General features: G+C 42.0%; 1 protein-coding gene across 1 annotated transcript; it reads left to right on the plus strand.

Annotated features, from left to right (window-relative positions):
* The first annotated feature begins 1,906 nt into the window (after positions 1–1,906).
* Positions 1,907–23,024, plus strand: CD9 (CD9 molecule). The gene is made up of 8 exons (XM_082043319.1): positions 1,907–2,070; positions 14,231–14,333; positions 17,130–17,227; positions 18,399–18,473; positions 19,405–19,497; positions 20,073–20,162; positions 21,919–22,002; positions 22,678–23,024. The coding sequence occupies exons 1-8, from the start codon at positions 2,005–2,007 to the stop codon at positions 22,741–22,743; spliced, it is 675 nt and encodes a 224-aa protein (XP_081899445.1). The 5' UTR covers positions 1,907–2,004; the 3' UTR covers positions 22,744–23,024.
* The last annotated feature ends 1,559 nt before the right edge of the window (positions 23,025–24,583 follow it).

Below are 24,583 nucleotides of genomic sequence, written 5' to 3' on the forward strand. Positions count from 1 at the left end.
TGTCCTCTCCAGAGCCTTCATATGGAATGCAAAAAAAAAAAAAAGCAAAAATTCTAAATATTTTCATCCCATGCTCTTGAGAATACTAAAAATGCACCAATGTGTTTCAGTTCTTCATAAATTAATTCCCTGGATGAATAGGGAGAGTTTAATTTTAAGTACAAACTTACAGGAGGTTTTGATCCAAAAAGTCCATTTCTTGCCCATGATCAAAAGGTTACTGCCCATGAATTTTGATGGAGTTGCTTTAATGCGATGTAAGCATGAAAAGCTAAATAATAAAAAGCTGGAGGGGGCTATCCAAAGTTTTTCTTTTATACTTAGCTTTAGAAACTTAAGAAAAGCTGTATTACTGATATTCATTAACAGGCATACATTCTTAATGGCAAAGTTACAAAAAAAAAAAAAATCCCCAAAAGCCAGATATTAAAATGGGTCCTAGATCACTAGTGAGACACAGGACTTTCACTTCTTCAGTTTACAGTTACCACAAGAGTTTAGTCACGTGCATTTACTAATTTCAGCTTTGCTGGATCTATGTTGTTGTGGCCAGCCTCCATCCTTCCGGTTTCCTTTATTGACTTATATAAAAAAACAAAATGCATGAGACAGAGTTTGAGTTAAGCACCATACACCTTCTTCTCTGGAGTCAAGCTCGTCTACTACCATCCCATTCGGAGACTCCAAACTAAGAGCAGCAGAAAACTTCTGATGGCATTATTTAATACGCCATGGCTTCCCACTCTTCTGTTTTCAGACACTCAGACCATCAGGCCACTTGGATGCCTGGCTATGCCAGGCATGATTCATGAACAGCAATACAACAGTCTGCCACAGTTCCCATACTCTGCTTTTCCATTTCTACCAGTAGTGCAGCAGCAGCAGAGGCCTCTTGGTTTGGCTAAGCTTGTGTACTCACAATCATCTTGGAATTTTTCCTAGCTCTTTATTTTTCTGCCTTGTTTTCTAATGAAAATATATTGATGTTTTGCAACCTGCTCTGGGAAACAGCTGCACAATTCAAAGTCTTCTCCACCGTATCAGCTCTGGAATGTGCTCTATCTTATCATTTATTTTGGCAACAGTAACTCCAACATTTTTTTATTTGTATATCAATAAGTCTTTTCTGTTATGCTCAGGGTTTTTTTGACTCTTGATAACTGCTGAATTTCTAGTCACACTGTATTAAATTAAGGTACAAGCCCTCAGTTTTCATTCCGAGCTAACAGACTCAGAAGTTGAGTGCAGAGCTTTCCATTAAAATCAAAGGGAAATTCTTCACTGAAATTTAACATGTTTTCTCTCACAACTGGGGTGACTTAAGGGCACGTGCACAACCAGTTACCGTGGATCAGTTGGCGGGCTGAAACTTATCCAAAACCACCTAATTTTTCCTAAAATGCATGCTTCTACCTTTGTACAGACATATATGAAAGATTAAAGCATTTAAATTGTGCTGTAGATTTATCTTGTACAGGAAAACACTCATTTAAACTAGAGTGATGCATTTCAGTTAAACTAAACCTACGCAAGAGCAGGCAAACTATTGCCCCGCACGCAGCTGCAATCTACCCATTTTTTTTGCACGTTACACTGATACAGCGTTGAATTATTTCCCCCGTACGGCAGCTGGGCGCGGCAACGGACCATCCCCGCACCGAGAGCGACGCCCGTGCCCGGGACGCGCGGGGCCGTGGGTGGGAAACCACCTCCAGGGAAACCCCGCACTGGGCTCCCCCGCATCCCCTGCCCAAGCCCCGGCGGGGGTTTAGGGAGGGGGGGAGGCCGCTCCCGGGGCGGGGCGGGGCGGGGGCAGGTGCAGGACTGTGGAGAGCGCAGGTCATTGGGCGGCCCGGCCGGGGCGCGGTCCGGGGGCGGGGAGGGGGCCGGGCAAGGGGCCGGGCAGCCGCGGGAGGGGGCAGCCCGGGAGAGAAGCAGGAGAGACGGATTTAAGGAGTGGTGTGGGGTAGAGGTGTCCCAGCTGCGACCGTCCTTACCACCACCATGCCTGTCAAAGGAGGCACCAAGTGCATCAAGTACCTGCTCTTCGGCTTCAACTTCATTTTTTGGGTGAGGGACCCGCGCCTGGCCCCAGGGGATCCCCCGAGATGGAGCCTGGGGCGCAGCGGGGCTGTGTCTCTTCCCTCGCTCCATGCCCGGTGCAACCCTACGGGGCTGCCCGGGAGGTAGCCATGGGGAGGGCAAAGTACTGGGAGTGGTGGTTTGTTCGGGTTTTTTAGTTGTTTGGTTTTATGCCGGTTTTCTTACTTGTTTTCCACGCCTTCCTCTTCTCCAGGCGAAGGGGGTGAGGGGTGCCTGGCCCTGCTCTCCCACCTTGACTCTCCAGGGGCTTTCCCTGCCGCTCCCGGGACTTCCCGGGGCGGTCGCTGTACCTGTGTCCGGGCAGGGCGGCGGCAGCGGCGGCGTCTCCCCGCCGCTCTCCCCGTCGCCGGGCGGGGCGCTCCGGGCGGGCGCCTCCTGCTCCGCGGGGCCCGGAGCCGCCTGGTCTCGGCGGGACGGGCATGTCCCCGGGCCGGTCACAGAGGGGATGCGGAGCCCGGTTACCTGTTGCGGCACTAAATGTGCCTGTCAGGTACTCGGCGGGAGGTGTCTAAGTGAGATACGTACCCATCTTATTACTTTATTTTCTTTTTTTTTTTTTTTGTAGAACTGTGGTTAGAATAAGGCAAACTGCGTGTCCTGCCTGTTAACGTGTGCAGGGGATGATAGATGTGAACGTAGTTTTTCCCCTCAGCAGTACATACAATGCTCCCACAGAAACTTTCCTTGTGGTTTGTACTCCTCAGTAGCATTTTTTTGGTGCGAAGTCTGTAACAGAGGGTGCTGAGCTGATTCCTCACAAGTTACACTTGTGGTCACTGTTGTCATGTATGTGAACTCAGCTGAAGCCGTGGCTTCTGCCTCAGATCTTCTAGGCAGCATCTTGTAAAGAAAATCCTAATATAGTTTTATCTGTAGGAGCACACCACAAGTGAAAATTGTATCTCCGTTGTGGTTTCTGGCATGGCTATCTCTTGTTTGCCAGGCAGTGTCAGAAAGTGTGGCTTAACTAAGAGGTTATGGCTGCTTCTCAAGGACTTGGGGTATGGATGTCTGAATTTAGCATTGTCCATCTTATGGAAAAGTACACAGAGAATGCAGTACAACTGCCTGTGTGCCTAATGTATAGGTGTGAAGTGTTAGGTTCGAAAATGAGTTTTCTCTTGGCTGTCTGCTACAGTGGAGAAATACATGTGTGACTCCTTTTCACCCTTTGATGTGGAGAAATTAAGTTGGAGCTGTGGCAAGAAACCACTTCTGGAGTCAGTTACAGTTTTGCACATGGGATGACTAGAAGATGCAATAAAGTGCTTGTGATCTCTCAACTTAAAAATGTGTTTCCATAAGCAAGACAGTGGAACTGGGCTGCAATTGAGGGAAGTTGTGCAAGGGAACTTCACAAAGGCACAGAAGAGCACTTATTGCCACCTGAGACTCACTGGGAGGTTTGAGCAGGGGGGTCATATTTGAAGGGTTATTGGTGGTAAGAAGAAAAAGTCTAATGACACACTGGCTGAAACCTCTGGGTCAGTAAAGTGCTAAACCTCTTGTTGAAAGAGGAGGAAATAGGCATTGTGGTTTTGTATATATATTTCTCTATATATTTTGTATATATATTTCTATATATTTGTGGTTTTGTATATATATTTCTTAAAGCTACAGACTTTGTACAAACTTTTTTATAGTACAAGAATGCTTGTTGTGGGAAAGGCATTGCCTCAAAAATGCTTCTAATGTGAGCACTACCGTTTTGCTATCTAGGGCACAGGGCTGATAATAGGGAGTGGCTTTTCATCTAGCTTGGGAGGCATCTGTTGCTTGGGGGTTTCATGGTAAGAAAACTCAGATGCTTTATTTGCACATTTGAGTGCCCAGTAAGCATGGATGCAGGCTTGACCTCTTAATAGAATGGAGGGGAGGAGGAGTTGGGATTGTACCTCCTGTAGGTTGGTGCTGCTGCCCAGAGGAGCCATGAGGGTGCATCTCTTTCAGTGTCTTTCCCAAGCGATGGCTTTGGTCACTTAAACACAGCAAGGATGTGGGGAAAAGAGGAAGAGAAAGAAGGGCTGAAGGAAGATAAATGCTTCTTTTGGGGGTGTCCTGGCAACTAGCTGGAAGCACTGAGAGGCAGTAAATGCAGCAGCTGGGGTTAGCCAGGGTTAAGTGTGTTTGTAGACCAGCTGGAGGAGTCCTTGGCTCTTGGAGCTCAGTACATGTATCTGTGCCCTACCGAAACTGTTGGAGGGGAGTTTCAGTTATGGTGTTACTGAACTTTGTGTCCTGTGTGGAGGAATAAAGTAGCAATGTCTTGGGCTGTTTTAGGCTTTTAGGCTTCAATGCACAGTGTAAAGAGAAGGTGTCTTGGGGTAGGCAGCACTAGAGGACAGGGACAACCCTGGTATGAAAGAAGGCTTTGATATTATTACATCAGAGACGTGAGAAGTCCATTAAGTATTGGAAATAAATTGAGCAAAAAAACTGTGCCTGAGTGCAATTTGGATTTTAAACTTGAAGGCACAATGAGTGATTGGCTCTCGACCTTGGAAACGTACCCCCCACACCCCTCAGTAGGAGGAACAAGCATTTTCTTGCTTCTGAATAGTCTGTGGGTGTGGTGTCCTATTGCCCAAGTGATACTCTGGAATGGTGACAATTATTTAGTTAGATTTAATGCACCTTCTAGAGCAAGAGAAGCTAAGAGGTCCTGTGAAGCTGTGATCAAATTTACACAGTACCTCCTTTTTCTAAAATAAGTTGCCTCAGAGGAACAGGTGAGAAGTTTAAATGGTCTGCAGCAAACCTGCATGTATTTGTAGATTGCATGTTAGGTGGCATCTATTTGCCTCCACTGGAGACTTGAGTGAGGGCAAGAGGAAGCAGCAAGAACAAAACAGCTGGATATAGCAGGCTATTAAAAAAAAAAAAAATTGACAGACTCTCAAATAGTTGAAGCTGTGTCCAAAGGAAGGTGATATAGGTTCATAAATGCTGGTGGATTAAATACAAAGATATAATAAGGCCAACCAAAAGAAAGCTTTAGGTATAACTTGCAAAAGCAAACCCAGGTAACACATTACTCTTCAGTTACATCATTGCCAGTGAGCTTTCAGGGAGTCTGTACAGACAGTAATCTGTCCAGGCATAAAAGTGCGTTAAGAGTGAAGTGCTGTGGGACTTTCTCTTACTGGATGTGGTTGGGGAAAACCTTGGGATGTATTCTTTTTTTAAACCATCTTTGACTCTAAATCCCTCACAGGCTTGAATTTACTTATTGGTGTAAAGGTGGTGAACAGAAGGTGCTGATAAGCAAACTTACGAGGGTCACACAACATTTACTTCAGAACTACAAATGCATTTTGATTAGGTAAAACCTCCTGTTCACCACTTACCTCAGTGCCAGAGGGCTGGAATGCAGTGAATTTGAGGCTGTTTTGGTTTTTTTTATGCTATTCTAGGTTATGTAGAGCGTTGCACGTGTGGTGCCTCTGGAGTAGGCAGAGAAGACTCTTTAAGAATAATAAGTTTATGTACAGATGGAGATATGACATTGGGGAAGAGAGAATGGCTACTGTAAGGGGAATTCAGGCTTCAAGAAGCTGTTAATTTTGAAGCCTTCAGAAACCCAAGTTTTGGAGAGAGAGAGAGTGAGTGTGGTGGTTAGTGGCAGTTCACTTTTTCAGTGTCTCCTGGAAACCTCAAAGCTCTTGGAGAAACTAAGCAGTACTAGAGTAAGAACCTGTAAGGAATGAATTGCTGACTGAGGAGAGGTATGGCTGAGATGAGGTGGAGCTCTCTTGCGGTAGAGAGAACCAGCAGAGCTGGTATGCAGGAACAAACTGTGTGGTGCTCAACACAGCCCCACCTAATCTGAAAATGCATGTAACGTAACACTTCATTGCTTTAGCAGCATCCAGTGTTCAGAGTGATGAAGATGGGTGAATGCTGATGTAGCAGGCTATGTGACAAGATGGTGTGTGACACTTGCCAAAGGTAGGTATTTAGTAACATGTGGGAGGAAGGAGCAGAAAGTAGCCTGGAGATATGAAGTAGTTGGATCAGGAACACCTGCTGCCAAAGGGATGAAATCTTGGGAGAAAAGGGTCTATGGTCGTTTCATGAAAGCATCAAGTGGATACTCAGTACCAGAAGATGAAAACCTGCTTCAGAAGTGAAGAACCTAGAGAAGCAGAAAGGTGGTGCCACTGCATGAATCCGTGGTGTGCTGCTGTCTTGCAATGCTGTGGGATGCTCTGGTCATCTGTCTACCTTGAGAGGAACATTATGGAGCTTGGTAATGTTTGGGAAAGGAAGAAGAGATTTTCTGTTATTTGGAACTGTTGAGTGAATTTGGATTATTCAGCCTGGAAACATGCTAGAGATCTATAGTATCACAATTGGCCAGGTATTATAGTCGGTAGGGCTTGACTGTATCAAAGGAGTCAGTGAACAAGAACAGAAGGGTATTTAAGTATGAGAAGATGAAGTTTTGGAAAATGCTGTCATGGTGCTTTCTCCCCAACATGTACTGTGGAGCATACAGTTCAATGGCTAACTAATGCATGTAGTGTTTGGCAGCCCTCAGTTAATTTTTCCAAAGGTACAGTCTGTCTTTGCACAATCTGTAAGTGCTCAACATCTAAAGTGGGAGGTTAGTCCTGGGAAAGGCTACTGTCTGCCCGATTCTAATAGCCCTCCTGAAGAGCCCCCCCTTGTAGGATGCTGTGCTAGATTATGAAGGTAACTGGTCTGATGGCTGTTCTCCAGTTGGTAAGGCCAGACCAAGCATACATCTCCTAGCATGATATCCTCCAAAATTTTTGGCACTCCAGAGCTTTGGTTAAAATGTGCTTGTGGCCTGAATGGCAGGTATGGGGGGTTGTGGGTCATTGCTAGAAATGCTTGTCATGCTTCTGAAGTCTGAAGCACTGCACTCATCTCTAACTTGTAGAGACCCATTGTACTGTCGCACTGTAATAGACAAGTAAGTTACATCATCCAGTCCCTTCTCAGAAGGGTGGCTGCCTTTTGCCTTCAGTTCAGGTATCACTGCAAACACTAGGTTCTTCACTGTTGTTGTGCTTCTTTGGTAGGGCCGGTGTGTGTCCACCTTGGTTTGCCTACTGTTCTTCTGGTTTGGGATTACTGGCCCTGGCATCTTTGGCATTGTCTGTAATGAAAGCCATACCAGTTTAGCTCTTTGCAAGTTTGGGGTTGGTGAGGGAGGTGTTGACACTGATACAGAAGTAATATTAAGATTTTTCTACCAAGCTAACTCAAGCTTGGCAAGAGGTCAGTGGAAACATCACATTATGTGCCTTACACCTAAGTGGTCCTGCCAAAGCTGTTTTTGAACAGCCTTGGTGTCAGCACATGCTTAATTATGTTGAATTGTGTAATGAGTGACTACCTCTAGCTGAGCTCCCCTAACTTGCTGAGTTTGCTTAGTCTTGTTGGCCCTGGTGACAAAATCTTTTCCTAGTAAGTGTTGGCTGCTCTGAGCAACTTGCTGTGTGTTGGGGAAGCACCTGACATAGCTGTGCGTATGGAGCTTGTGCCTGTGTATTGTCCCACCAGCCTTCTGATGCTGAACAAAAGCAAGGGGTTCCCATTGTTAAACTTAAATGCTAAGTTTTTGCCTTGTGAATTTTGTGGAATGTGAAAACATCTGCTAATATTTGTAATCTCATTATTATAGGCAAAGTGCTGTAGCATACAGTCAGAGTTCATGTTGAGTCTTTGAGCAATGATTTTCTTGCTTCCTTACACTACAAGGCAACTGTCTTGTCCTGGCTCTCCACTCTTCAGAGTGACTTGTGTTATGTAGATGTGCATTTGTCTGTGGGAGTGCCTGCTAAAGTAAGATTAGTCCCGCGGGGCTCTTTTCTGTAACTTGAAGATACCTGTTCTGAGCCATAATTTCATGTGCACATGCTGCACCAGGAACAGCCAGCAGCAATTTGGTGCTCTGCCTTCTGCAGAGGGTTTTTCCTCTTCAAGTGGAGAAGGGGACTTGCAGGATGGCCAGGAAAATATGCATGTGTGTTTGTATGTATGTATGCACACACACATACAAAAGGAACAGAAATCAGTTGCTCTTGCCCTGTGTAATCAACCGACTTAGTTGCTGACTGCAGCATATGAATCAAAATACTGCTTGGGCTCAGCTCAAAGTAGTTTAACTCTGGTAGGTGCTGTGCAGTCAGGAATGGAGTTGGAGGGTGTTGCCTTGAGAAACTTGATGTGAAGCTACTTGTAGTTAGAGTTCTAGCAACCCTACCTCCTATTTGCAATTTAAATTGCAAATGTAGTAGACTGACTTCTGAATAGGAACTTGTATGAAATGGGCACTAATCTTGGCGGTCGTTCAGGAATTCTGTAACGCTGCTCCTACTGTACTGGAGCACCATTTTATTACAATAAATGCTGTGACATTAACTTAGCCCACAACATTCTTGAAACTAGCTTAAGCAGAGAGAAAAATACTTCCTTTCCCATCTACTTTTTTTTAAAGGAGTTTGGAAATAGCTGCAGTTTCTTATATAACTGCTAGCACTCACTGCACATCTGTTATGAAAGCTTTTTTTTTTTCAGAAGTTTGAAAACCTGTGCTGTTGTGGATAACACTAATCCTGTAATTAAGGGTTTAGAATAATGTTGAGTTTCACTGGTAATTGCTGTTTATGGGTTTTTATTTATAGAGTACCAGCAAGTAACAGGACAAACAAGCAGTTCATTACTGCTAGTAATGTCCTCAGTTTCTTTGCCTAAAGTTAATTGTCTGACTTATGCAGATCTGAGATTTTTACCTGAATTTTTTTACCTGTTTATGAGGTGAAGGGAAGATAGTGGCTTTTTCATTGTACTTCTGGCACACCCTGGGTAAAACTCACGCAAGGAACAGTCATGTACAGCCTGACATAGCTTTTTACTTCAAGAAAAAATAATTAGTAATGGTAATTCTTTAGGTGCAATGCTGAGCTGACAACACTGAAAGTAGCCTTTATTTTTGATGGGCTCTATTTTCATATATTGACCTACCTTCCACTAGAGGTAAATGCCATGAACTTGATAGAAGTTGCATGTAAGCTTGGCCTGAATGTGCTAAAATAGCAGAGCCCATGGTTTCCTATGACCAACTTTTTTACAGGCTTTGGATCCATGCATCAGAAGTTGTTAGTGTTTTATTGCTTCTCTCTCCCTGCCTCCATGTTGTGGAAGTGGAAGAAGGCTGGTAGTAACCTGGTGGATGCTTGAGAGAAGTGTCCCCCCTCCCAAAGCTTTATCTGCCAGCTGTAAGGACTTGATAACTGCTTGGACCTTGAGCCCCTTGAGAGGTGGTTCTGTTCATGAAAGGGTAAAATGCTGTAAGGTGTCTGCAGCAATTGGAGTGCTTGCCTGGGGACTGTGGCTTTTCCAGATGGATCAAAGTGACAAGGTCGGAAGAGACTGAACTAAATGGTCCTTGCAAAGTAGTGGTTAAACCTAAAATAAACTTTCTAGCCTCCCAAAGTAGTGTCATGTACTATTGTATCATGGGATATGTTAACAGAAATTAGCATTTCTAGTTTAAAAACCTTAAGCTTTTAATGTCTTTATACCTCTATCATTAAATCTCATGATTCCCTGTGCAAGTCTACTGCTAGGAGACCATATCTGTGAAACGTCAGGTATTAAAGAGAAAAAAAATAGCAGAGGAAATTGCTTGATAGCATGCCTCAGCCATGAATGCTCCAAGTTCATGCAGGAGCTAGTCAAGTATGATGGGGGAGGAAGGCAGAATATTCTGTAAGACTTCTGCCTCCAGGATAGATAGGTTGTTTCTCCTCTCAAGTATACAGTGACTGCCTTCTGCAGAGGTACAGATCCTTTGTCAGCATCTCTTGTCACATAGAAGGCTGAAAGAAAGCAGGCTGTCAAAGATAAATAAGCGTACACACCCTTAGATATGCTCAGAGACAAAACAATTTAGTTTGCAAGGGGGAGACCAGACCAATGGAAAAGGATGGCTTTGGAGAAGGTACTTGTCAGAATGGGAGGCTGGATGGGTGGGAGGAGGGAAGTCCTGCACAGGAGACTCATAGAGAAGGTAGAGGGCTATCTAAGAAAGGAAGACGGACCAAAAAGGCTGTTTGTGGTTTGGTTTGGCTTTTTTTTTTTTTCTCTGTTGCAACAAAGATACATTTTAAAAAAAGAAGACAAAAGCCTCCATAGGATTAGAGGATGAATGACCAGGTATTTTTATCCTTGCTTAGTGTATGTCCATCGCAGCTATAGGATAGTGGTGAGTCAAGTAGAAATGTGCTGGGAGCTGTAAAATGCTTAGCAGTGGCTAGGAGAAGCACAAAGAAGCTGCGTTAGCTTGAGCAGAGCATTGGTAGCATACTTGAGCCAGGACATGCTGTTACTGGAAAACAGTTGTCATAAACTTTTCCAATACAGTGAGTGAATAGTACCCCTTTGACTTAAAATTTGGTCAGATTGATAAAACAACTGTTTCCTGAGTTGCCTTTCCAATACTTGTTACTGCAGAAACATACTTCTTACATGTTTCATAAGCACACAAACCTGCTCTTTTAGTTTTGTAGATTATTGCACACAGAGAGGGACTAGCTTCAAGAAAAGTTTCATTCTTTTTCTGTTAAATTTCTTTTTCAGCACAGGATAAACTTAGGAGTTGACTAATACAGGATATTTCTATGACAAAATGGGTGTGTTGGTCTGTTACATTGGGAGAACGCTTGGATTAAAAACCTAACAACCAGCTCTTTCGGGGATCTGCTTCCGTGCAGCCCAGACAAGGGGTGCTTGCACCCCTTTCCGGGGGAGGAAAAAGACTGCTACGAAAACCACCCCAATGTGGCTGCCAAACCTCCTGTCACAGCACTGGTGAGCAAAGAGGTGGCCACATACCAGCCTCCGGTGTGCCAGATTGGTCTGAGATGCTGCCAAGGTCAGTGCTTGCCTGTGGCGCTGTCCTTGCCTCTTCCTCCGTGCCCTAGTCTGTTGTTGTTTTGATGAAGACTCAAAGTTTCAAATTACTTTCTTGCTTTTTGCTTTAGAACTATTTTTTTTTTTTCAGTGGTCATTGTGGGTAGCAAGAGCACAAACTGAGAACACAAGTTTGTTTTCCTTAAGAAACTGAGACAAAAAAGTCCCTTTTTCTTGCAATAAAGAACTGCATTTTTTTTTCTAGTTCACCATGGGGAGAATCATCACTTTACTTAATCCTACGGTTTATTTAGTGATGTGGAGTAGTTCACTGACATCAAGTATTATCACTCTTCCGTGATCCCAGAATAAGTATTCTGCCTCTCTGTGATCATAACTTTTTTTCACAGGATGACTGTTTTCCCAAGGGGAAAACATGACACTTAACCCTTCTACCCTCCCAGTTAAGTTCATTTTTTGAAAAGGAAGTATGTCAGTTCTCCCTGGTGTTTGTTTCTCAAAGAGGTTAACAAAGCCTTCTGCTTTGCTTGAACTTGTAAGATTATCTACATGATTGTAGGTAAGAGTTCCTTTTGTAGATTAGAGTGCCTTTACAATATGAGTACTCTGGCTTTAAAGGTTTGCTGAGAGATCAGTTCTTGGTTTTAGTTTTACAGACCTTTGTCGTGCTCCGTTTGCAGCAATATCCTGAGCTCTCTGATACTGAGGCTTGTCAAACCAGAAACATGGGTAGATGCAGACAGCTAGGTGAGCTGGGGCTTGTGACTTTGCAATTCATTAGTTCCTAGGAAAACAAGCAGAGACTGTAGCTTTCTTCTCCTAGTGTTCCAGATCTGGATGCCTATAAAAGCTGAAGACTCTTTGACTCAGGAAAGCGAGTCTCAGAGTATTAGTAAGTACTGGGTGACTTAACTGTAGGCTGGAGGCAGTGTGTGAGTTTTTTTCCATCACTAAGCTCTCCTGGGTTTTGGACTGAAGTGAGGTGAGATTGCAAAGGCTTTTTTCAAGTGATGCTGTAGCAGTGAGCATGGGCAGAACAGCAACCCTTCTTTCTGCCAGTCCCACTCTTGTTCCCCTCCCCCTGGAGTGCTGCTGCGGCACAGTAAATTGAAATAGTAACTCTGTGGTGACATACTGCGTACTACACCAAGGTTCTTTGGCCCAGCTGAAAACTCTTTTGTCAGGATAGACCAAACAAGCAGCAGGTATGTGCAGACTTGGTTCTTGCTACATGCTTTGAGTAAACCTGTGCCTACACACCCCAGACACCAACAAAGTGCCTTTTGCATATGTCTGGAAAACTCCTTTTGGGTTTGGCTCTTTATGTATTGTGTATCACTTCATCTTTTTCCCAGCTAAAACCCTGCAGCTCCTCTTTGAGGCAGGCTTGGGAGTCAGGTGCCTGCTCTACAAGAACTGCTGGTTTTTCTGGCACAGCTGGTGACTTGCTTTTCTTCACTGATACCTGAGCCTTGTAGCACACCAGTGGGGATGCATTCTGCTGACAAGCTACAAGGGACATACCTTCCATTAAACCCTCACTTAACTCCATGCTTTTTGTCCTGTGGAAGTCTTCAAAGCTTTATTTTTTTTTGGTAAAGCAAGCCTTGGAGGTTAGCAAAGACATCCATGGCCAGCAGAGCTACGCCTGCTGTCAAGGAATGCCAGTACTCCTGTGGTGGGGAGAAAGGGCCCTCCGGCTCTCTGTGGGGAGAATGTGGGGCTGGGGCAGTCTGGCTTCATTTCAGGTGCTTTCTGTGGGGATTCCTTCCATATTCTCACTGAAAACTAACTTATTTAAGTAAACACTTTCCAGTTTCTTGGAGATGAATCAAGAATGTTGTTGCCTCCTAGAAGGAACTACTTATCAGAGATAAGGCTTTGTCTCTTATCATATATGCTTTGCCTAACCCAAGCTCTAGACTTTCTGAACTTTTCTCACTCTTAAGTTTAATTTTTTTGTCTGCTGCGATGTGTGGCATTTCTGTCCTCATCTCACTTTTGTAGAGTTTTTTTTGATAGTTAAATAGTCCTAAGGGCTGAAAAGCATGGTCTCCAACTTTCTAGTTTGTCCTTGTTTCTTTTTTTTTTGTTCTTGCATGCAACCTGACCCCAGATTTTCTTTTAAAACAAGGAGGTCTTGACCTGTTCAAAGCAAACTCTAGCATTTGCCATACTCTAGTGCAATTTGCTCTTTTTTGCAATGCTTCTCCAGTGCCTTCTGCTAGATGTTTCATCCAGAAGCTAATTTATACACACAATGAGACTTAATCTTGAGACAAAAATGGCAAAAAGCCTACCTCATGCAATAGTAAAGACCAAATATTATGTTTTTATTATAACTATATTAAGAAGAAACCTCTTGTCAAATGCTTGTAATTGCAGATGGAGGAAACATACAGTGGTAAAACTGATCATTGAGCTCTGTGTATTCAAAATTCTATAAAATTAAAAATGGTACTGCAAAGGCCCTATTATGGCTGAAATTCATTATCATGCTTTTGAGTAGAGGAGTCCAGTCTCTTGCTGCAAACACAGACACTGATGTTAAAAGGAATCTGGAGGCACACAGGCAGTGATGATAATATAATAAAACTAAATATTATCTAAAATTTTATTGTGCCATTCCAAATCAGCACAGAGCAGTGTTGCTATTTCAGCAGCCTCTATTTTCCTCTTCCTATCAGTGTGGTCACTTATTGGATTGGTTTTATCCTGTTTTGTGAAAAAAGAGCAATCTTTCTAAACTCTATATTGCAGTGCACTGAACACTTAGCAGTCTGTTTAATACACTAAAACTTCTAGCTGACCTCACAAGGTGCTTTTTCCTTATGGTACACTTGTCCTTCATTGTGAAGATTTAAGATCACTAAGCCATACAAGGTCATTAGTCATTCAGAATAAAACAAAGGGTGGAGGGATCAGTGGAAATACTGACACTTGGCACTTTGGTGAACCTTGGGTATTTTCAGTAAGAAAACAAGAATGGCATTGTTCTTCTGTGGCATTGTAGTTTAATATGTAAATGTATCTGTCAACAAGATGCCTCAAGCCAGGAAATAAGTTTGTTCTTTGGTATCCCCATCCTTTTATGCTGGTTATTTGTCACCACCTCTTTAAATAACAAAGCTGTATCCTGTGTCTACTTCTGATGTTGTTACTAATGCAAGAGTGAATGTGTTAATTGGTATTATTTAACAAGGTTTACTTGTTCTTACAGCTTGCAGGGACAGCAGTTCTTGCAATTGGACTATGGCTTCGGTTTGATTCACAGACCAAAAGCATCTTTGAACTGGAATCCAACAACACTACATTTTACACAGGTAAGCAAGGAAATGGCTCAGGGTGATAGATCACACTTGTGCCCTGATTTTCATACTACCTAGAAACCTTCATCTTCCTCAAAGGCTAAAGACAAAATGGCTGTAAACAGCCTCAGTGGGGCAGAGAGTAGCTGCCTCTGGCTGGTGCAGGGGACCAGACTCTGTTTGTGAGGTGTCACGCAGGCAGCAGCAGTGTCACACCAGTAGTTTCTTGTCTCTCTATGCACTGTATATCACTTCATCTTTTTCCCAGCTTAAACTCTGCAAGTTCCTCTTAGGGTGCTGTTGGGTAAGTGTTTTGTAATCCCAAGGACTCCTGGGAGATACAGAGGACATCTCTTCCTGGTGCTTCTCACAAGATGAGTCAGTAAAGTTTCACTCTAAACTAAATGAGTAATCACAGACGACATGAATAACTAATTTTTTCCCCCCAAATGACCAGCATAAGCTACCCAAAACCACAAGCCTATCGCCTCATCTCTCACAAGGAGCATACGTATTATTGTGTAACTCTTACAGCCCTTTGTGTGCTACTTTATACTGAGTGCAATGGAAAGGATGCACAAATATCTTGATCTATATGAGCAACTGTTACAGGCAACCTACATCAATGTAGCTTTAGTTAGACCAGGTGGAAGTTTTTCCTTAATATATTTTGTTTTGCAAGATTACCAATTAGGGGACAAACATGTATATTCAGTTGGTTATTCTGTCATTGTAAGAGTTCCTAACTGAATTGGATTATATCCTAACTTTAAGTTTTTGATCTCTACAGTCACTTTTAGGCTGTCATTTCTGATTTTGGACCATCCTTATACCTACATTTCACATCCTTGTAGCACCTGGATTTGCCATGTCCTTATGGCATTACTTGTTAGCCATCCACAGCCTGGTTAGGTTGGTCTTTTTCTTGCCAAGGAAACTGTCTCTTTTGGTGAGCTATGTGACCTGTCACAACACCCAAACTGGTGTCTAAAGGGTTGGTAAAGACTGTGTAAGGTATGCTAGTATGTGCAACTCATGTTTCAGTCTTATAGTACTGGAGTAGCCTATGCCTATGGGAAGTGATGTTAGGAATGATGAGTTAGGTTTGTTAGGAACCATAGTCTGGAATATAGAAATACATGTGTGACTTCATGAAGAAGCCACAGGCATGCAGAGCACTTATCTGTAAGAAAGCTTTTATTTCACCCTTGATATGATGGCATGGTAGCAAACAGGGTGCTTCTTGCAGCTGCCAGAAAGATTTCCAGATGCTTTTAACTGGTCCTTGGAAAGGGAACAGAAATCTAAACTTAGCCATTGAGCTGAATATTTAACAAGTCTTATTTTGGGTAGTCTAAACTATTTCACCTCCTAAAACATAAAGGTTTTATGATGTGATACTTCAGCTACTGACTGAACACAGCAAAACAATGAAATAAGCCTACTCAAAATCTCTGTAGGTTAAACTGAGTTTTAAGTAGTTTAATAGGAATTACTATTTAGACGTATGTTTCTGGGAGTAGTTACTGACTGCAGCTTTCAATAGGAAGTTAAAAAAAAAAAACTGTCAATTTGCACCTAATAACAAAGCAAGTTACCTCAAAAGCTTGCTCTACGACTGAAAATAACTGAAACGAGGTTCTGATGTACTCTTTTCAAAATGGAAAAAGTTTAAACTGGGCTAAAAAAAAAATCTGTGCCGGAATTTCCTGCTGATAAGAAAGGTCAGGCTTAATCACTTACATATGCTTAATCAAGTAGACATTTATTTTAGCAGCTAATCTTTTTTGTTTGCATCTAGAAAATATCATTTGCAAATGCTTACATATCAGTTTCTTCAAATAGTATCAATAGGGTCTCTGGAGGCCAGTACTGTATTTTTGTCTATATTTATAGAGATGTCATTCTAATTCTACATGTGTTGTGCTGATTCTTTGTCTTATGTTTCACCAACCCAATAATGCTTTCCTGACATCCTTTGGGAGTGGTTTTCTTGACTACCTCTTTCTACTCTCACCAGCAGCTGTAATGCTTAAACTGGCAGTTCCCAAGTCAAGGACGAGAGGATTGGGCATAAATGAAGTCTTGTAGCCCAGAAATGTTTGCCCTCTATGCTCCAACATTCTTACTATACTTGAATTCTGGGCAGAATGGTCTACATGCTTCAGCCACTTGATATGGTTTGACGAAGTACCTGCTTTTGCAAAAGCAGAAAATGCTGAGTTTCTTGTAGTTACAGAGGCTGTCAAGTTAGGCTCCTGAAGCATAGACTTGTACCACCGTGACTGGTGACATAATTCAGTGTTTCTTGATGAAAGAGCACAGTAGGAGAGCATTAATGACAGATGATTATGATGCCTTTTAATATCCATTCTCATAGAGGTAGCATGCTTCAAGAATTCTGAGATGTTGATAAATCACTGGCTCCAGTGTCTCTAACTGCAATGCATTCTTCAACTGAAGATAAGTTTAGAACTTTGGCCCTGAGCCAGTTTTAAAATGTGTTTTACAATTTGTCTTAGAAAAATGGGCATGACAGGGCTGTCTAAAACTTGTGAAACTGTAGTATTGGTGCACATTAATTGTTATAAGTTGAAGTTTTCAGTTTTCTCAATACATCTCACGAGTTTTCAGCTGTGTTTGCTTGGAAAATTAAGCATAGCCCTTTTTCTTTTTTTTCCTGGAACACCTCACTAAAGAAACTTAAACCTTGGCAAAAGCTATAAATGATGTTTGTGGAATATCTAATTTTATACCTTGCTGCTGAATTTTCAACTAGCCTGTATTCATGTCTGTTTTTCCCCTCCCTAGGAGTTTACATCCTTATTGGAGCTGGTGCGCTTATGATGCTAGTTGGTTTCTTGGGATGCTGTGGTGCATTGCAGGAATCTCAATGTATGCTTGGCATGGTAAGTATTCAGAGTACGGTTTAAATTTTTAACAGCACAACGAGAAAGGAAGGAAAATGTTGCTATGCAGTTAAAGGGCAGCAGGCGCTGATTGTTTCAGCTCTACATGGACACCTACGTAATGCTAATGTGTTAAATATAGTTTCCATTTCTGGCCCTAAATCCAAGTGTCCTTGTTGTATTTGAATACAGCTGACTTCAGGAGTTAGTGACATATTCAGACATTGAAGTATCGAGACTGAGTCTGTGTGAAACTAAGCTAACATGTTAATGATCAATGCTATTTATTAAACAGGTTGTTCTGAACTATGAAGGCTGTGCAATCTTTAATCTTTGAGACCAGAACTGTGGTATTTGATCCTTGAAACAATCCTCTACTGTTCATAATCACAGGATGAGCTCTTCTAGTTGACAACTGCTCTGCAAGCCAATTATTGGAGAGCAACCTCATTGTTTTCAGAGTGGAGGGGCCAGTGGAGTTTACTGGGTTTGTGCACATCTGTATGCTTCTGGAACTACTCATCCAAATAACCAGAAGACTTAGTTAATAAAAGACTACTACTATAGCCAGTGAAAGAACAATTCCCCTTCTGTGTCATGGAAGAAGTTAATTTCATGTATTCCTTGCAAAATAATGCCTCTGGCCCTTTGAAGTTCTGAACAACTCTTTAAGGCACCTTCAAATAGTAATGGTAGTTTGGACCTGGTAGTCAATTAAACACAGAGATGACACATTTCATTTTTTTTCTTATGGGATATACAACAAAGTGACCATTAGCTCTCTGGAAGTTGGTGACAAGCTAGGTATTAAGTAGTGACTCCTAAAGGAATAGGAGTGACAAACCAGAGAAAAGAATTGATGTCAGGTGTTGTGACCTGGGCAACTTCAAAGTCTGAGTTAACAGGCTTTAATTAACAATGATCAAAAGAGAGGACTTCTGCTTGGAAAACACTGCCAGGCTTTCTGATGCTCCTGGGAAGAAGTGCTGACCCAGTGCAGTGTGTCCTTTTTCTTAGTCTTACCAGTATTTCAGACCTCCAGTCAGAACCTGGTGGAGTGACAATTCCCAGAAGGCTGAACACTGCAAACTGGATAAGCTTGCAGTTTCTATGTGTGATGCTGTTTTGTGGTGCTGTGGTCTTAATTAATGATGTGATCTTTCTTTTCTAGTTCTTCCTCTTCCTTTTTGTGATTTTTGCCCTTGAAATTGCTGCTGCAATCTGGGGATTTGCAAATAAAGAGAAGGTAGGTTACTCTTAAAAGCTGGTGGGGTGGTGTCGTGCTGGAACAGGTTGCCCAGAGATGTTGTGGATACCCCATCACTGGAAGTGTTCAAAGTCAGGTTGGATGGGGCTTTAAGCAACCTGATCTAGTGAGAGATCTCCATGCCTATGGGACAGGGGGTTGGACTAAGTGATCTTTAAAGGTGTAGGTGTCTTCTGACTCAAACCGTTCTGTGACTCTCTGTATGCCCACAAAGTTAGCAGTCTACTGAAATCTATACCAGTACTAGTCAAATTCTGATTACCCAAGGGATTTAGGGGAGAGGAAGAAGATGCATTCTAATATTTAAAAATGAGATTCCATCAGAGAAGACAGAATCCAAGATGCTGTTGCATGCTACAAATGCCCTCCAGGTAGTACCTGGCTGAGCTGTGAAGCAAAGCAGGCCATCAGTGAAGCTTTACCATTTCTAGATAGGAGCTGGGTCAGCTACAGGCTAAATGTTTTTGCATCTAAAACATGACTGATCTGGGCTATGCTCTCACAAGCAGTGAAGATTCTGTCTTGTTTCAAAATAAGGTGCTTGGTATCCAGGGTTGCTTTACTGCTTGTATTACAACAGGAATAAAGCAACTTCTAGTGTACAGAAGTTAATAGGGAATATTTTGTGTAACCAGTGGGCAAAGACTTTGGTTCTCACTCCTCCTAGAAGCTATTAGTCTTGGAAAGGAAACAATCTTATCTGTTTAAGTGTGGCTTTTAAGGTGTGTACCAGTTAGGCTCCCCTGTTCCAGGTGAGAAATGCTGTCCACCCTCTGTTTCCACCCTCTATTTCTACATCTCAAAAGGATGCATATTGTAGGTTGTAGATTTTTTTAATGACTAGCTCAGAATAAGTTTTCCATAATTAAGGTAAGACAGTAATATGCTACATCTCTTTGTTATCCTATAGGTCATTGAAGAGTTAAAGGGCTTCTACAAGGAAACCTATGAAAAGAGATCTCAAGCAGGTGCCAGAGAAACCCTGAAGGCATTTCAAGTAGCTGTAAGTACTGGGTTATACTTAAACCAGACAGTAATGCAGTTCGTTCACACTGTTCTCCATGTCACTGAGCCCCCTGCAGAAGTCTAATACCTTAAATACAAGAAACCAAAGTATTATTAGTAACAAATTGCAGAGAAGATATTTTTGTGTGGTATTAGTGAATTCAGTACATCTTTTTGTCCCTCTGAACCTCTGAAATGCATAGAGCTATTTTTGTTTTCTAAAACTCAGAAGCAAGCTGAGAAACTAGACCGGTGATGTTGATCTAGAGGCACCATAGTGTGCATACCTGCATGTCAGAGGTCACCTTTGTGTCTGCAAGGAGTACAAGCTGTCATCAAAATTAGCGTGTATATACTTAATGAGATCTAGCTCTTCCTTTCAGTATTGTGGCCTTTAATGCAATAAAGGCTTGTTAAAATTACACTTAGAGCAGTCAAATTGTCAGGACTTCTAAGCAAATTTGCATAACGTCTGTAATAAAGCCTAATATAATCTAGTTCTCCTTTTTACCAACTACAGAACAAAAATAAAGATTATTTAACCTGGTTCTCTTTTCCTGTTTTCTCTTGTAGCTAGACTGCTGTGGTCTTAAAGGAGTGATTGAGCCACAGTACATGGACACCTGCCCAAAGAAGCCTTTACCCGAAATGCTTCCTCAAGTGGTAAAGCATGACTTCATTTACCAACAAATCTGCCCCATGAGTAGAATGAGAAACGTGTTTCTGATTAAACCCTTCTGGTCATGGGAAATTCCCACATCACACTTAGCAACCTATCTCTATAATCAGTCCAGTTATGGAAAATCAACATATTGTTACTGTGGAAAGAACAATCAGGGTCAGCAGGAAACCTGAACTCGCACGGGAAATGTGTGGTCTCTGTGTCACTAAAGTCCCTGGCGTGATGGAGAGCGTAAGGCCAAAACTTCACCTCAAAAAAAGAAAAAAAGCCCTCTTCTCCTGGCTACTACTATCACCAAAGCACCTTTTTGGTGCTACGTGGGACCTATCAACTCCCCTTTTGGTTGGAGAGAAGTAGAGCATGGGGTAGAAGCAGGTCCCAAGTTTTGGCAAGAGAAGGGAGAGGGTGCTAATGTATTTGTGGCGCGTTTAGGTGAGTCACTGTGAAGCCATTCTCTGAATCAGATTCCCCTGCTGAAATATTGCTGCAAAGGTGCCTGTATGCTGCACATACAGAAGAGGCACCTTGTATAGTTTCCAATTACCCCTTTTCCTGTTTTTCTTAAAACTGGCTTGTAGTCTTGCTTCATGCTCCAAGAAAGCCTACATGGATTTTCCATTGGAAAATAGGATTGTCATGATGTAGGAATTCAATTAATGACTTGATTTTTTTTTTTTCACATTACTTGTGCTCTTCCTTTCACTACAGATGGTTTTGTGCCTTCAGATATCTGACCACATGAGATTTCAATCTATATTTAGACTATATCTTTAGTCCTGTCCATACAAGCTGCTGAGTTAGACTATATAGGAGTAGCTGAGGCAGCAGGCAGGTTTTATTATTTGTTTTTATTTTGCTAAGTGTGTTTTAGCTTCATCTGTTGACTTAATCTTGTGATTATGGTCTAGTCCCAACTGTAGAAAAAAGCCAGTAGATAGATGGCAAAATTAAAGGGATATAATGGTGGACTGGACAAAGAACAATTAAAGGAAAAAGTTGCTTTCAGCAGTTCACTGTGGTCTGCTGCTGGAATGAGTAGGACAGGAGTTGGGATGAGACTGACCAGTTGCCAGGCTCTTAAAGATTTATACCTCTGTAAAAGTTCCTTGTTCTTTTCCTTGGCTACTATCTGTCTTTGGGGAAATGACTGTTCTTAAACTTTTTTTTTTGTTGCAATGGTAATTTGTTGTCCTGGGAGCTTCGAACTGGTACCTTCATGAATCCACCCATAGCCTAGGATGTATGCATGCAGCTCAAGAAATCCTGCCATTCCCATGCACCATGTGTTCATATTGTCTGCAAGATTACAGTAGTAATTGGAACTATCAAGAGTGGCTTCAAATCCATTTTGAGAAGGGCTGAGCAGTACAGAAACTTGAATGCTGACAGCTATTAGTAATAAACCAAGTCTAGTACAGCTGCTGTTGGTCCTGATGTACCTGATCAGCCACAAGCAGTTGAGAAGGGAATCCTGCTGTAGTCAAGGTGCAGTTAAGAGGTTTAGATACTTGAAGAGTAGATTTAAACTTCTCCACCAACTTTTGTGCTGGAACATCCCTGTCTTACTTTAAAGATGTGAAGATAAAGGCCTGTTCAAAGCAGCTCTCAAAAGAGGAGTCTTCATCTCTAGTGTAAGCACACTTAGTCAAAGGTGTAGCATCAGTCAGCAGACTTGAGCTCAAGCAAGCAGAAACAAACTGTATGTATCAAACACCAATGAACGCTGTTTCTTTTCAGTCTTGTCCTGATGCCATCGATGATGTCTTCAATTCAAAATTGAATGTGATTGGAGCAGTTGGCCTTGGCATTGCTGTAATAATGGTGAGTTTCCAGATTATTTAGAGGGTAGCCATATGGCCAAAGGGTACTTACGGCAGAAGTTTTTTGAATGGTACCTGGCATGGCAGTCTGCAAGCCCATTCCATTACTGACAAGTACCAGCAGGATCAGGGTGTGTGCTATGGGGCCCCAAGGCAGCACAGTGGGTGGTGTGTCTTGAACCTCCCTGCTTCTGCTTTGGATTAGAATCTACCTCCTTGTACTTTTAGCAGTGTTGTGTTGGTAGTGTGTGCATATAAAGGGTGAAGATGTATTGATCATGTTGCCAGCTTGCTTTTTAATCCTAGTATCTCTTGGGGATCCTTGTGTTTCCTTTATAACAATTAGAGACTCTGCCAGAGGACTGAAGTAACAGTACTAATGAGAAAATTCACGTTTGTTTTTTTGACTTCTCTGGATGAAAGTATGACATTGATACAAATATGCTGGGAAGATTAAAGATTTCATAGGAGCTATGGCAGATCTGTCTTGAAGTATTGAGGGTGAGGGGAATTGGTGTGAATGGACTGAAACTTGAGGGTGGAGGGGCAGGTACACAAACTGCAGAATAATGTTAATGTGGCATCTGAGCCAGAAACAGCAACTATGCTTGTTCCTATCTTGACAGAACAATGTGCTTTGGTCCCCTGATTTCTAATGCATTTGTTTTCTTTACAGATTTTCGGCATGATATTCAGTATGGTTCTCTGCTGTGCTATCCGCAGAAACAGAGAAATGGTTTAAGAGCCAAAAACACAAGACTGCTGCACTATAAAAATCTTTGTCTTTAACTTTAGCGTTCTGAAAGCATTTCTAAAAAGTTATATATTTGTTACCTTTTTAATGCTTTACTTGGTACTGATGTAGATTTGCTTTTTATGTTATAGGTTAAAATGATAAAGGTATATCTGACTCAAAGACAAATATTGTACATAAAATATCTGACTTTCTTGAAACTTACATAATTTGGATGTAATTTATGTTGGAGACAATTTGATACTTAATAAAGAGTAAGATGTATTGTATGTTTTTGGGGAGAGGAGATTTTACTATGCTTATTTATCATGCTGTTTGCATAGCATGGATTTGAACTTGCATAATGTTAAATAATTAGGGCTTTAGCATAAAGCAGCAAATACCTCCTATGCCAATGCCATACTTGAAGGGAATTCCAAGAAATGGAAAAGATGGTCAGAACATGTTAGGGAAGGTATCACCATTCCTCCTTTCCTGGGGGTGTGTGAACACATCAGTTCTTAATTATATTCTTTAAAATTCTGCTGTAACATTTTTACTGTCATTTTTGTACGGGTGGCAAAATGACTGTCATACTGGTGATAGGCAGGCAGTGTCACTTTGATGCAAATAGGCTGGGCTCTACTCTGTAGCCAGCTTGTATCAGCCTGTCTGCTGATGTAACACTGTCCCCTGACATCTGACATGGCTTTCAGTCCCTTGACAACGCAGATTCATGTAGGGTGTGCTCACAGTGACTGGCTTTGTGCTTTGTTTCTCCAAAGCCAGCAAAGTAGTCTCAAGGGCTTTAGGCATGTATGCCAAATCTCAGGTTTCCAAGTGACAGGAGGGAAAAAGTTGCATAGAAGATACTGTACAGCTCTGCGATAGCTGCTTGTAGCAGCAGCTAGAGCTGTGGCTATCCTGTTTCAGTTTAAAAGTAGGTATCAGAGAGCAGAGATATTACTGTGGAACCCATAGCTTAAAGAATTACCCATTTGTTCTGAACTTCTAATCTAAATGGCTTTGTGTTTAGTTTTGTTTTGCCTTTTTTTTTTTTTTTTTTCAACTATCTTCTGGTGGGGGCTGTCTATGGACTTGGATCCTTACCACCAAGTTGGTGTGCTCTACCTGTATCTGGTGTTCCCCTGCTGAAGTATCTTGGGTATGTTCCTAGAAGCTTCTGGTCTTTGTCCTCTAGGCACAACAAATGTCTCTTAGCAGTCCCTGCTTGTTCCCACCTTTCTCTTATAAGGAGTTTGGTATTTATTATGAGAAATATTGGAATTGTTGGGGGTTGGGCTCTGGCTATAGCACTGGACTAATGCAAGAATGTATTTCTCACCTTTGTTACACATTGTCATTTGTCTAAGCAGCTATGCAAACCATACAGCTCTCCTCTGTAGTGCATCGCACTATTCTATATTAACAGGGCCTTCTTAAAAAAAAAGTCTGGGTTTCAAAAATGTCAAATGGTAATTATGCTTTTGTGTGCCTTACAGAGACTGAAATGATTCCAGAAAGGAGTTGATCTAATTTTGTTCCTTTGATATATGAGAGAGCCTGGAGGGAAAAATCTAATCTCATATGAGAATTTGAGACCTATCATGTGTCTGAGCATTGCCTGAGCTCTTACAGATCAGAGATGTAGTGTTTTTGTCAGCTGTGCAATCCTGGGCATGAGACTGAACCTGGCACCTGAAAGAGCTGGGGTGACTTTTTATCAACCATCATGAAAGTTTGTTGACTTCAGCTACCCTTGCTTCTATTGCTTCATATTGGTGCATGCATTCAAGCCACCAACATCTGTCTGTAGTGTCCAACACTAGCAGTATTTGGAAATGTCTAA

Source organism: Streptopelia decaocto (genome assembly GCF_964273445.1).
Source record: "Streptopelia decaocto genome assembly, chromosome: 1".
NCBI classification, from domain to species: domain Eukaryota; kingdom Metazoa; phylum Chordata; class Aves; order Columbiformes; family Columbidae; genus Streptopelia; species Streptopelia decaocto.

Excerpts from the sequence above, each read along its gene's own strand:
- CD9 (XM_082043319.1), top strand. The coding sequence starts at position 2,005 with ATGCCTGTCAAAGGAGGCACCAAGTGCATCAAGTACCTGCTCTTCGGC. Across the intron at positions 17,228-18,398 it reads CTCAATGTATGCTTGGCATG|TTCTTCCTCTTCCTTTTTGT; the intron begins GTAAGTATTCAG and ends TTTCTTTTCTAG. Across the intron at positions 18,474-19,404 it reads GATTTGCAAATAAAGAGAAG|GTCATTGAAGAGTTAAAGGG; the intron begins GTAGGTTACTCT and ends GTTATCCTATAG.